This window comes from Thalassophryne amazonica, chromosome 19 (genome assembly GCF_902500255.1).
Source record: "Thalassophryne amazonica chromosome 19, fThaAma1.1, whole genome shotgun sequence".
Taxonomy (NCBI): domain Eukaryota; kingdom Metazoa; phylum Chordata; class Actinopteri; order Batrachoidiformes; family Batrachoididae; genus Thalassophryne; species Thalassophryne amazonica.
This window is the reverse complement of record NC_047121.1, coordinates 41,927,384-41,940,740: the sequence shown is the minus strand read 5'-3', so window position 1 is coordinate 41,940,740 and position 13,357 is coordinate 41,927,384. Positions and strand designations below refer to the sequence as shown.

Below are 13,357 nucleotides of genomic sequence, written 5' to 3'. Positions count from 1 at the left end.
TGTTGTGTTCTTTTTTGTCCATGTTCAACTTCTCGGTCCTCCTCTACGTGACCGTCATTTGGCACGCAGCTGCAAAATCTGAGCTAATAATGAAAAGCAGGACCTGAAAAGCAACATTTATCTTCAACATTGTCTCTACAGCGGGTTTTAGGGGTGTAAAATATAAACAAACTGAAATGTAAAATTGTGATCAACAGGAGGAATGTTGATGAGAGTAATTTAACGGGTGACAGTTGTGCTCTTCTGAATATAATTACAGGCCGGAGGAATCTGTGGAAAAGTTGCTTTCTTCTGCATTTGTTGGAGAATTCTCTTAATACTTAATCGCTGGATTACAGAGAATAACAGGGTGTCAAACGTCAGTCAGTATCTGGCAACTTCTGCAGGAACTCGAACAGGAAGGATGTAATTAAATACACAACGTTGGTTGGGATTAAATTTCCAAGGTAGGGCTGCAACTAATGATTATTATTCTTCTAATCAATTCGTCTTACTTTTTTGTTAGTCTGTTAATTATTTTCTGATGTGTAAATTATTCTTTGATCCATTTACCAGTAAATCATAACCATAAATTCAACTAATAACTTTCAATCTTGCATTCAAATGTTTTATCATAGACAGTATTTATTTTACAAAAAAGGAGAAAAAAGTAAGAAAAGGGGGAAAAAAAACAGAAAATAAAACTCTAACTATTTCATAGTGATATTTCAGTTAATCTGTTAATTATTTTCTGGATTAATCCATTCATTATTTTGTCCAAAAAATATCATACAGCAGTGAAAACTATAGATTAAAATGTCAGAAAATGGTGAAAGATATCAATAAGTGTTTGTCAAAGTCCAAGATGACATCCTTAAATGTCTTGTTTTGTCCACAACCCAAAGATTTTCAGTTTACTGTCAGAGCAGAGGAAAGAAACCAGATAATATTCACATTTAAGAAGCTGAAATCACAGAATTTGGACATTAATGAAAGACTCAAAATGACTCTACCAAAATAGTTGAGGTGGGAATGTGAGTGTCAATGCACCGCCCCTGTGCACGCTCCCAGATATGACCTGACCTAGAAACTGACCCCACTGAGCTAATAACCTCTCTGCCCTCCATCCGTCAGTGTCTCTGTGTTTTCTTGCTACTGTTGCAGGAGGACAAAGACCTAAGATTTAAGACATCTAAGGCTTCACTTTTAAATCTCTATGAATCACGTCTAAGACTGTGAAAAAAGGAAGAATTTGCATATGCAGCCATGCCTCCTCCCCCACCACCTTCTCTACAATATAAGTCATAGCTAACTCATACAATTAAGAATATACAAAATCTGAATATTGTAGTATTTGATATTTGATGCCTTGCCCCTCTTTTTTGATGAATTATGGGGGCGGCAGACAAAACAACCATGAGACAATCTGCCTCCATGTACGTGCAATCTTTGTGCCAGAGTTATAAATCTTTGCATGTGCACAATCTTATTTTATGAATCTCACTCATTGTAAAATTGTGTGCACATGCAGGGCCGGCTTTCTGCTCCCATCTTCAGCCATGAATAGCTGTAGGCGCACCTTCAGATAATCATTTGCATATATAAACTCTGTGGGTCTGGAGCTCCAAAGATGGACCCGTTTCTTCAAAGAGACCTTGGAAGCATAATGCAGCAAATGAGCCAACTCGATTTAAGGAAGAAAATAAAAAACGATCTCCAACAACGCCAGTGCACTCATCATTACGCACCACCGTTATGCGTGGCTGCAACTAATTGCATCACCCACATTCAACAAAAACAAAGTAGAGTCTGCTGTGAGAGCACATACCTCTGCCAACACATCGCATATGTCTCTTTAACCATTAAACATCAATTTTAGCAGGATTAAGCAAAGCCTACAAAACGAATTTTCTTGAAGTACAAGCCAAAGAAAAAAGGCATTAAATTTTGGAGGGGATCCAACTGAGGGGGTAGAACCAGGAATGGGTTTTTTCACTTTCAATAACATTGTCAGATAAGGAATATTTCATAATTTTCACAAATTTCTCAAGCAAGAATGTCGATATTAGCAGTCAACATATGCCTCATTTTTCCATAAAGATCTGTCCATTATTTCCACCAGAAGGACTCAGAAGGCAAGTTAAATTTGATCATTTTAATGCAACAGGTAGTGCACAGAATGTTATAGTCTATGGTGACTTAGATTTGGCACTGGTCCCCATTATGGCAGTGAGTAGACTTGAGATGCTCACAAATCCTGGAAATCGAAATGGCAGGGACGGAGTCTGTCCCCAGACAGAGGACAGAGACTCACTGTTGACTGTGGGGTGGAGGAGGGAATGTCTTGACAGTGATCTGTAAACAGTGAGAGGTGAGAATGTGTGTGGTTCCTATTTGTTGAGAGCTAATGATTTATGGAAACACCTGCTTTTTTTTAAGAAATTAAAGCTGATGTTATATAACCAACTCTGAGTGACTACTTAAAAATCTGAGTCCTCTGGTAGAACTTACGCTGCGCTGCATTTTTTTTTTTTTGTTGAGAAATTCATGTAAATCTCGCAGTGTAAAAAAGAAAAAAGAAAAAAAAAAAGTCCTTGATCTGCTTCCTTAGTTGGATCCACTCCAGATGTTAATGTTTCTTCCCTGGTCCATACCCACACATTAACCAAGTTTCAAGAAAATTTTTTTTTTTTTTTTTTTTTTTGTTACCCTGTTAACATGCAAACAGCACTGAAAATCTTACGTCCTTTTCGGAGGTAAATTGTACATATTAATATCAGGGTGAGTACATGAACAGAAATAAGAAATGTGCTGTCTTTATGATAAAACTGTCTCGCCTCATTTTTTTGTTTCTACACATATTAAGCTTGACATGACTTCCTCTGAAAAACATGAGTACACATGGTCTGAAGTACGCATGTGGTAGGGACATTTTCATCGCACAATATTCCTTTGTAAATATGGTCCCAGGTGCTTCTGGTTTTGCAATATAGCTTTGAGACCTGAATGTTAACCAGTACTCTAATCCTTGGGTACCACTGGAATGGCTTCTTGTTAAATGAGTAGTGATTTCGGGAGACCCATAGTATTTGTATTGTGGAATAACATGAGTTACAACAATATGACCACGTGGTGGTCTTTCCATGTTCCACCATGCCATGAGGCACCATGCAGGTGCCTCATTGTTGAGGACACCAGCAACTTGTGAAGACCAAGAAGATGCCAACATATCACTTGGCTGCTGCAGAATCTTTTCTTTCAGAAGATATGGATCTACAGTGCCACCCTGGACCCAGGATGGTTCCATGGAGTGGTGAATGCTGCAATGCACTGCACGAGTGCTTCCAGACCTGCCCTGACTTCATTTTTGAGCTGACGTGTTATGTTTGTTTCCTTTAGTTCAATGACCAAAACAATTAATGGCTCTTCCTTCTGAGTGTCTAAGTTTTCCTTACTGAGTTTGTCCCTGATGTCACCATTTTTTGCATGTGTGTGTAACCTTTAGAATTGTGTTTTACAGTCTTCATTGCTTTGGACTATCACGGTGGTTTGCATTGCAAAGTGGATTGCATAAAGTAAATAATCTTGACATTTCTTGCATGTGGTTGGTCCTTTCTGCACGACACAAAGTCTTGATTTGTAGGCTGTATTGCTCAACTGCTCTTCTTGATGTTGGTGCAACACATATCAAAGGTTGCTGCTGCATCTGTGTATAACACAACCCGTAGGTAATGTTGGGGTATTTAAACAAAGGCATGTTGGACGAGATACTGATCAGTGAAAGATCCCAATGCTCTTGAGTTTATTTTCTTGGAGGTCTTGAAGACAGTTGTCCTCACCTTGCCCTTGCTTGTTCTGAACTGACAAACTGCAGAGCAATTTGCCTGTAGGCTGCGTTTTGGAGCAGAACACGTGGCGTTGTGTGACCGAACTACTGTAGAGAGATACAGAAAAATAAGTCGCAGATTTAGCTGAAAACCAATGAGGTACCACTGAGATGTCCTTTGTAACATAGAAGCTCTTATCAGTCAAATACATACTTTTGTTCTAAATAGCACACCTCATGAATGCAACACCTTAGTTTTGAAGTCAAATATTGAATGTTAAGGAAGAGGACGCCGACAGCTAATGTTACCTTCTCAGGTCTGTTTATCTAAACTTGTTGACATCGCAGTGATTACGTGGTCATCAACTTCTTCTATGATCCATCCCCTTCTGTTCTCCTCAGAGGTAGCAACCATCTACCCCCAGGACCCCGCCCTGACCATTGGGTCCAGTCTGACTGCCACTTGTTGTGTGAACCCTGACCTTGGTGTCCACGCCAGCTCTCTGTTCTGGACACTGAACGGTCGCCGACTGCCCAGCTCCTCGTACAGAGTTCTGAGCCCAACGGCCCTCAGTGTGACATTGGCCAGGCTCCCCGCTTCCCGGCAACGCTCTGGCGACAACCTGGTGTGTCATAACCCTGGGGGACATGTCTTGGCTGGTTCCTGCCTCTATGTTGGCCGTAAGTTAACCCATTTTTGTCAGCTTTTATGATATCATCGCATATATCAGTTAAAAATGTTACGTTTATTGGTGGTCTCATTAATGGAGCGAATATGTGAGATTGTGAGTGTTCGACAGTTCAGCCAGCTAATTTGAGACTAGACACATGACATATTTTACACAACTTATGTTGTCCATCATAACAGTTACTGACGCTCTCACTGCCTCAAGAAAAATGTGCTCACTGGGTTGCAAAGGCATCCACAGGAACAGCACTACGCTGAATTTACAAAAGTAGCCTGTGACCATAATTTTACACCACTTCATTCTAAATTCAGCCTCCCTGAAATGAGCGTCCATTGCTTTCCAAAACCTCCGCTCATTAATACTTGCTAAGAACATGTTGGCACTGATGACCTCTGGTATGATTGTTTATCCCTGGATTCAACACAAGCACAACAGACAATCTGTAGCCATGAGCGATCACAACATTTTGGTCATACGGCACTTTTCTTTTGCACGAACCAGTGTGCAGGTGCCTCAGTGTTGAGGACCCCAGCAATGGGAGAAGGCCAATGGGTCAGCCACGTTTCACCTGGCTGTGACAGATAGATGGTTATTACGTCCACCAAGGACCTAATAAAATCATCTCACTCACTCATCACGCATCTTCAACTGCTTATCCGGGATCGGGTCGCGGGAGGTAACAGCTCTAGCAGGGGACCCCAGACTTCCCTTTCCTGTGCCACATTGACCACCGCTGACTGGGGGATCCCGAGGCATTCCCGGGCCAGTTTGGAGACATAATCTATTTCAGGGTCTTCACCGGGGTCTTCTCCCAGATGGACGTGCCTGGAACACCTCCCTCGGGAGGCGCCCAGGAGGCATCCTTACCAGATGCCCGAACCACCTCGGCTCTACTCCGAGCTTCCCACAGATAACCGAGCTTCTCACCCTATCTCTAAAATCATCTGTGTTTATTTATTTGTCTGTCCTTTAGCGAGATTATGTCAAAACTACTGCACAAATTTTGACAAAATTTTCACCACAGATAGATATTAGGCCATGGAAGACTCCATTAAAGTTTGGAGGTGATCTGGATTCTGGATCATGATTTCACTTTATATAGGCTTTGAAGGGTTACGTCAAAACCACTTCATAGATTCTCATGAAATGTGCACTACAGATAGATATTAGGGCATGGAAGACTCCACTGAATTTTAGAGGTGATCTGGCTCCGGCATACTGGCAGAGCTGACTGTGTTATTTTGTTTGATACTGGCTGATGACAAAAAAATGGTCCTTGTCATGTTGCAGGTAAATATATTGGGTACAAGCTAAAATAATGTTAGGTTATAGTTAATAATAGTGGTTACTTACCATCATGGTTGTAAAATGTTGAACCTATCTCTTTGCTGGTGGAGCAGGCGGCAGTACAGCGACACTTCTGTGGAAATCAAGGATGTTTTCTTTGAAACATCTTGGTAGCATGCAAAAATTATCTACACACCAGCACTGCAACAATTAATCCATTATTAATCAATTATTAAAATAATTGACAGCTATTTTGGTAATCGGTTTTAAAAATCTGAAAATCAGAGAGTCTGGACAATTTAAAAAACAGCCCAAATTCTCTGGTTGTAGCATCTGAAATGTGAATGTTTTCTGGATTCTTTTCTCTTCTCTGACAGTAAACTGAAAACGTGGCATTTTAGGACATTATTTCGGGTTTTGAGAAACACTGTTTGACATGTTTTACAATTTTGTGACATTTTATGAACCAAACAACTAATCCAGAAACTAATCAACAGATTAAATTCTTGTGTAAATATTGGTTAGTTTCATCCCTATGAAATATGTTTGGATTTTATTTTCAGTGCCTCTTGGTGGTGGTGGTGTGTGTGTGTGTGTGTGTGTGTGTGTGTGTGTGTGTGTGTGTGTGTGTGTGTGTGTGTGTGAGAGAGAGAGAGAGAGAGAGAGAGAGAGAGAGAGAGAGAGAGGGGGAGAGGCAAAGCTGTGACCAAGATTTTCTTCCATATTTTTTCCCTTTGTAATTTTTGTCACTTTATTGTTACGATTTCTTAAAAATTTGAAAAGTAAGTACTTTTTATGACAAAATATGTGAACGCAAGTTTGAAAGTTATTGTTCTAATTTATGGGCATGATTTACCAGTAAATTAACCAAAGGATAGCAACTTATCCAAAAACATTTAATAGACTTGTTTAAAAACAACAACATTGTAACCTTAATTGATTCATCAAAAATAAATAATAAATTAATTAATTGATAATTGATAGATTAATCCAATGGTTCCCAAACATTTCTGCAGGGACCCCCCCCCCCACACACACACTCCCCTTGAATTTATTTTATTCATTGTAATTTATACAAAGCTACAACTTCTTATTGAACCAAGCAAAATAAGTAATGTGACAAATCATCTTTACAGTGGAATTATTAGAAGTGACATGCATCATGAATCTTCAGGTTATACGTATATATTTCTCATGAACTTGTCCATGTTTTTAGTCTGTTTGTTTAATATTTTAATGAAATATAAATAAATATTTTAATTGCCCTTTGTGCTTAGTGTAGCATAAAAATTAATGCAGCTGACTAATACATTAAAAATAAATATTTGAATTGCCCTTTGTGCTTAGTGTAACATAAAAATTAATGCATCTGACTAATATATTAAAAATAAATATTTGAATTGCCCTTTGTGCTTAGTGTAACATAAAAAGTAATGCAGCTGACTAATACATTAAAGGAGGCAATGCTCTCTACTTACCCTGCTATTTATAGGGGGTGTGGCCACCACCTTGGGAACCACTGGATTAATCAATTACTAAAAAATAATCATTAGTTTCAGTCCTCCTATACAGCCCGTCTGCATAAACAGCTGCGTGTGCAACAAAACATTAATGCACGGAGCCTAAAACTGCTAATCCACTGCCTGCTGCAACTCTGCGCTCACACTGCTGCATGTGTGCATTTAAAGTGGATATGACACTTCAAAATCAAATCAAATCAATTTTATTTATATAGCGCCAAATCACAACAAACAACTGCCCCAAGGCGCTTTATATTGTAAGGCAAGGCCATACAATAATTATGGAAAAACCCCAACAGTCAAAACGACCCCCTGTGAGCAAGCACTTGGCGACAGTGGGAAGGAAAAACTTCCTTTTAACAGGAAGAAACCTCCAGCAGAACCAGGCTCAGGGAGGGGCAGTCTTCTGCTGGGACTGGTTGGGGCTGAGGGAGAGAACCAGGAAAAAGACATGCTGTGGAAGAGAGCAGAGATCAATCACTAATGATTAAATGCAGAGTGGTGCATACAGAGCAAAAAGAGAAGGAAACATCATGGGAACCCCCCAGCAGTCTAAGTCTATAGCAGCATAACTAAGGGATGGTTCAGGGTCACCTGATCCAGCCCTAACTATAAGCTTTAGCAAAAAGGAAAGTTTTAAGCCTAAACTTAAAAGTAGAGAGGGTGTCTGTCTCCCTGATCTGAATTGGGAGCTGGTTCCAGAGGAGAGGAGCCTGAAAGCTGAAGGCTCTGACTCCCATTCTACTCTTACAAACCCTAGGAACTACAAGTAAGCCTGCGGTCTGAGAGCGAAGCGCTCTATTGGGGTGATATGGTACTATGAAGTCCCTAAGATAAGATGGGACCTGATTATTCAAAACCTTATAAGTAAGAAGAAGAATTTTAAATTCTATTCTAGAATTAACAGGAAGCCAATGAAGAGAGGCCAATATGGGTGAGATATGCTCTCTCCTGCTAGTCCCTGTCAGTACTCTAGCTGCAGCATTTTGAATTAACTGAAGGCTTTTCAGGGAACTTTTAGGACAACCTGATAATAATGAATTACAATAGTCCAGCCTAGAGGAAATAAATGCATGAATTAGTTTTTCAGCATCACTCTGAGACAAGACCTTTCTAATTTTAGAGATATTGCGCAAATGCAAAAAAGCAGTCCTACATATTTGTTTAATATGCGCATTGAATGACATATCCTGATCAAAAATGACTCCAAGTTTTCTCACAGTATTTCTAGAGGTCAGGGTAATGCCATCCAGAGTAAGGATCTGGTTAGACACCATGTTTCTAAGATTTGTGGGGCCAAGTACAATAACTTCAGTTTTATCTGAGTTTAAAAGCAGGAAATTAGAGGTCATCCATGTCTTTATGTCTGTAAGACAATCCTGCAGTTTAGCTAATTGGTGTGTGTCCTCTGGCTTCATGGATAGATAAAGCTGGGTATCATCTGTGTAACAATGAAAATTTAAGCAATGCTGTCTAATAATACTGCCTAAGGGAAACATGTATAAAGTGAATAAAATTGGTCCTAGCACAGAACCTTGTGGAACTCCATAATTAACCTTAGTCTGTGAAGAAGATTCCCCATTTACATGAACAAAGTGTAATCTATTAGATAAATATGATTCAAACCACCACAGCGCAGTGCCTTTAATACCTATGGCATGCTGTAATCTCTGTAATAAAATTTTATAGTCAACAGTATCAAAAGCAGCACTGAGGTCTAACAGAACAAGCACAGAAATGAGTCCATTGTCTGAGGCCATAAGAAGATCATTTGTAACCTTCACTAATGCTGTTTCTGTACTATGATGGATTCTAAAACCTGACTGAAATTCTTCAAATAGACCATTCCTCTGCAGATGATCAGTTAGCTGTTTTACAACTACCCTTTCAAGAATTTTTGAGAGAAAAGGAAGGTTGGAGATTGGCCTATAATTAGCTAAGATAGCTGGGTCAAGTGATGGCTTTTTAAGTAATGGTTTAATTACTGCCACCTTAAAAGCCTGTGGTACATAGCCAACTAATAAAGATAGATTGATCATATTTAAGATCGAAGCATTAATTAATGGTAGGGCTTCCTTGAGCAGCCTGATAGGAATGGGGTCTAATAGACATGTTGATGGTTTGGAGGAAGTAACTAATGAAAATAACTCAGACAGAACAATCGGAGAGAAAGAGTCTAACCAAATACCGGCATCACTGAAAGCAGCCAAAGATAATGATATGTCTTTGGGATGGTTATGAGTAATTTTTTCTCTAATAGTTAGAATTTTATTAGCAAAGAAAATCATGAAGTCATTACTAGTTAAAGTTAAAGGAATACTCAGCTCAATAGAGCTCTGACTCTTTGTCAGCCTGGCTACAGTGCTGAAAAGAAACCTGGGGTTGTTCTTATTTTCTTCAATTAGTGATGAGTAGTAAGATGTCCTAGCTTTACGGAGGGCTTTTTTTTTATAGAGCAACAGACTCTTTTTCCAGGCTAAGTGAAGATCTTCTAAATTAGTGAGACGCCATTTCCTCTCCAACTTACGGGTTATCTGCTTTAACCTGCGAGTTTGTGAGTTATACCACGGAGTCAGGCAATTCTGATTTAAGGCTCTCTTTTTCAGAGGAGCTACAGCATCCAAAGTTGTCTTCAATGAGGATGTAAAACTATTGACGAGATACTCTATCTCACTCACAGAGTTTAGGTAGCTACTCTGCACTGTGTTGTTATATGGCATTAGAGAACATAAAGAAGGAATCATATCCTTAAACCTAGTTACAGCGCTTTCTGAAAGACTTCTAGTGTAATGAAACTTATTCCCCACTGCTGGGTAGTCCATCGGAGTAAATGTAAATGTTATTAAGAAATGATCAGACAGAAGGGAGTTTTCAGGGAATACTGTTAAGTCTTCAATTTCCATACCATAAGTCAGAACAAGATCTAAGATATGATTAAAGTGGTGGGTGGACTCATTTACATTTTGAGCAAAGCCAATTGAGTCTAATAATAGATTAAATGCAGTGTTGAGGCTGTCATTCTCAGCATCTGTGTGGATGTTAAAATCGCCCACTATAATTATCTTATCTGAGCTAAGTACTAAGTCAGACAAAAGGTCCGAAAATTCACAGAGAAACTCACAGTAACGACCAGGTGGACAATAGATAATAACAAATAAAACTGGTTTTTGGGACTTCCAATTTGGAGTCAAGCTTTCAAATGAATTAAAGCTCTGTCTGGGCCTCGGCCCGTGCTACGAGCATTCTGACAGTTAGTGTGACTCGGGGGTGTTGACTCATTTAAACTAACATATTCATCCTACTGTAACCAGGTTTCTGTAAGGCAGAATAAATCAATATGTTGATCAATTATTATATCATTTACTAACAGGGACTTAGAAGACAGAGACCTAATGTTTAATAGACCACATTTAACTGTTTTAGTCTGTGGTGCAGTTGAAGGTGCTATATTATTTTTTCTTTTTGAATTTTTATGCTTAAATAGATTTTTGCTGGTTATTGGTGGTCTGGGAGCAGGCACTGTCTCTACGGGGATGGGGTAATGAGGGGATGGCAGGGGGAGAGAAGCTGCAGAGAGGTGTGTAAGACTACAACTCTGCTTCCTGGTCCCAACCCTGGATAGTCACGGTTTGGAGGATTTAAGAAAATTGGCCAGATTTCTAGAAATGAGAACTGCTCCATCCAAAGTGGGATGGATGTCGTCTCTCCTAACAAGACCAGGTTTTCCCCAGAAGCTTTGCCAATTATCTATGAAGCCCACCTCATTTTTTGGACAACACACAGACAGCCAGCAATTCAAGGAGAACATGCGGCTAAACATGTCACTCCCGGTCCGATTGGGGAGAGGCCCAGAGAAAACTACAGAGTCCGACATTGTTTTTGCAAAGTTACACACCGATTCAATGTTAATTTTAGTGACCTCCGATTGGCGTAACCGGGTGTCATTACTGCCGACGTGAATTACAACCTTACCAAATTTACACTTAGCCTTAGCCAGCAGTTTCAAATTTCCTTCAATGTCGCCTGCTCTGGCCCCCGGAAGACAATTGACTATGGTTGCTGGTGTCGCTAACTTCACATTTCTCAAAACAGAGTTGCCAATAACCAGAGTTTGATCCTCAGCGGGTGTGTCACCGAGTGGGGAAAAATGGTTAGAAATGTGAACGGGTTGGCGGTGTACACGAGGCTTCTGTTTAGGACTACGCTTCCTCCTCACAGTCACCCAGTCGGCCTGCTTTCCCGGCTGCTCGAGATCTGCTGGAAGGGAACTAATGGCGGCTAGGCTACCTTGGTCTGCACCGACTACAGGGGCCTGGCTAGCTGTAGAACTTAAAGACAACATAGTCTTATTACATGTAACAAAGGTTATATACTTTGGTCAACCTAAGCATTTTGGTCAAGATGGACGCGGTTCTCCCGTTATATATAACATTTGAACGTCCCGCCACTGAAAAATCTGCATGCCCCGTGACCAGCTTCCCCCTGAGCACCAAGCCTGAAATACGTCATTGCATGTAGACCGTATCGGCTTGCGCGCCTGGCGGCCGTTGTTTACACTTTTTTTGCGGCAGAAACTTTGATTAAACACAGCTCTCAGGGACTTGTTTGTCGATATGCCTGACCAGTGTGTCGCAGCATATTGCACAAACACAAGGGCAAAAGGTTTTAACCTTTTTAAGTCCAGGCAGATTGATCAAAAGCCGCTGTGTTGTGCGATGCACAAAATGTCAGGGTGCCGCTCACACACCCGCATTTGCTCCCGACAGCAGACACTTTCCTCTACCGTCTCCATGTTCTCACCGCTCACAGGAACACATAAAATGTCAACCCCAAATAATATGTTCACAGTAATCTTGAAATGGTCAAGGAACTTGTAAAAATATCACTGCAATACGTAGTAAACACAGCGGTGCCATGTTCACTGTTGTTTTCAGCGATCTTTTTTGAAACTTTCGCCGTTTATTTCCTATTCTTTCATGAAAATAACGTAACTAAACATGGATGAATGCAATGCCAGGCACTCGAAAACGGCAAAAACCCGAAGGTAATGATGGTGGTCCACAAGTAGTAGCTACACTATCGCTGCTCCTGAACAGTAACAAAGGCAGTAAACAGACGCTAGAATCAAAAATGCTATAAATAGAGTGTTATAAACAGCAGCAACAAACATCAAAGCCCCCCTTACCATTCCATATTCTGCAGCCTTTCAAAATCCATCGGAATTTGCACATCTCTTGCCTTTGCTTCGGCTACGCCATAAACACCGTCGGCATTATTTTCGCTGTCAGAATGCTCCTGGTTTGAATGTTCATCCAAAAGATACGGCTCAAATCTGTACGGTCTAATCACTGCTGCGACATCCTCAGGATCCGAGTCAGTCTCGATTTCCTCACAGAAACAATCCACACTTGAAGAGGAGTCAGAAAAGTTCTCGATCTCGTCACTGTTCATGCTGAGGTCCATCTGTTCCTGTTGTCGATCGAACAGACAAAGACGGGACTCACAACATCACGTGACCGCTGATGGAACGCTGCCAGCGCGCTTTCCAAGAAACACACTTTTGAGAAGCTGTACAAACTTTATTTCTCAGTGATAATGATTAAAACCACTTTCAACTTACTATACTGTATGTATATTTGTGGTATTTATATAAGTTTTACCTAATTTTTTAGGTGTCATATCCATTTTAATGTGCCCGTCCCACACCTTGACATCCAGTAGGCTGTGTTCTTAAGGAGAAGTCACTCCCCAAACCCCCCCTGTGTGCAGGTTTCTAAATGTGTGCAGCGGTGAGTGACGAGGTCACAGCCTTGACACTAGACCTCATCTTCTGCACCTACATAAATAAATATACTCCACAAGTTGTCTGTCTGAACTGTGCGATCTCATAGTGACCTTAAAACAGGCCTAATTCTCAGGGGAAATAAAAGGGAGACAGCGCGGATGTTGTGGGCAGATTTTAAACGTTCCTACACACTTGCGGTTGTATTTAATGTGTTGTAATCCTTCTAAAGGCCTCTACCAGAGTCGCTGTGTGATGCTGTAAGCGTCTGTGT

The 13,357-nt window shown here is 40.5% G+C and overlaps 1 protein-coding gene across 1 annotated transcript in view; it reads left to right on the top strand.

Moving 5' to 3' along the window:
• LOC117500998 (cytokine receptor-like factor 1) overlaps positions 1-13,357 on the top strand; it is a 42,950-nt gene that overhangs the window by 6,599 nt on the left and 22,994 nt on the right. The window contains 1 exon segment of the mRNA XM_034159797.1: positions 4,208-4,486. Within this exon segment, the coding sequence (XP_034015688.1) occupies positions 4,208-4,486 (279 nt within the window).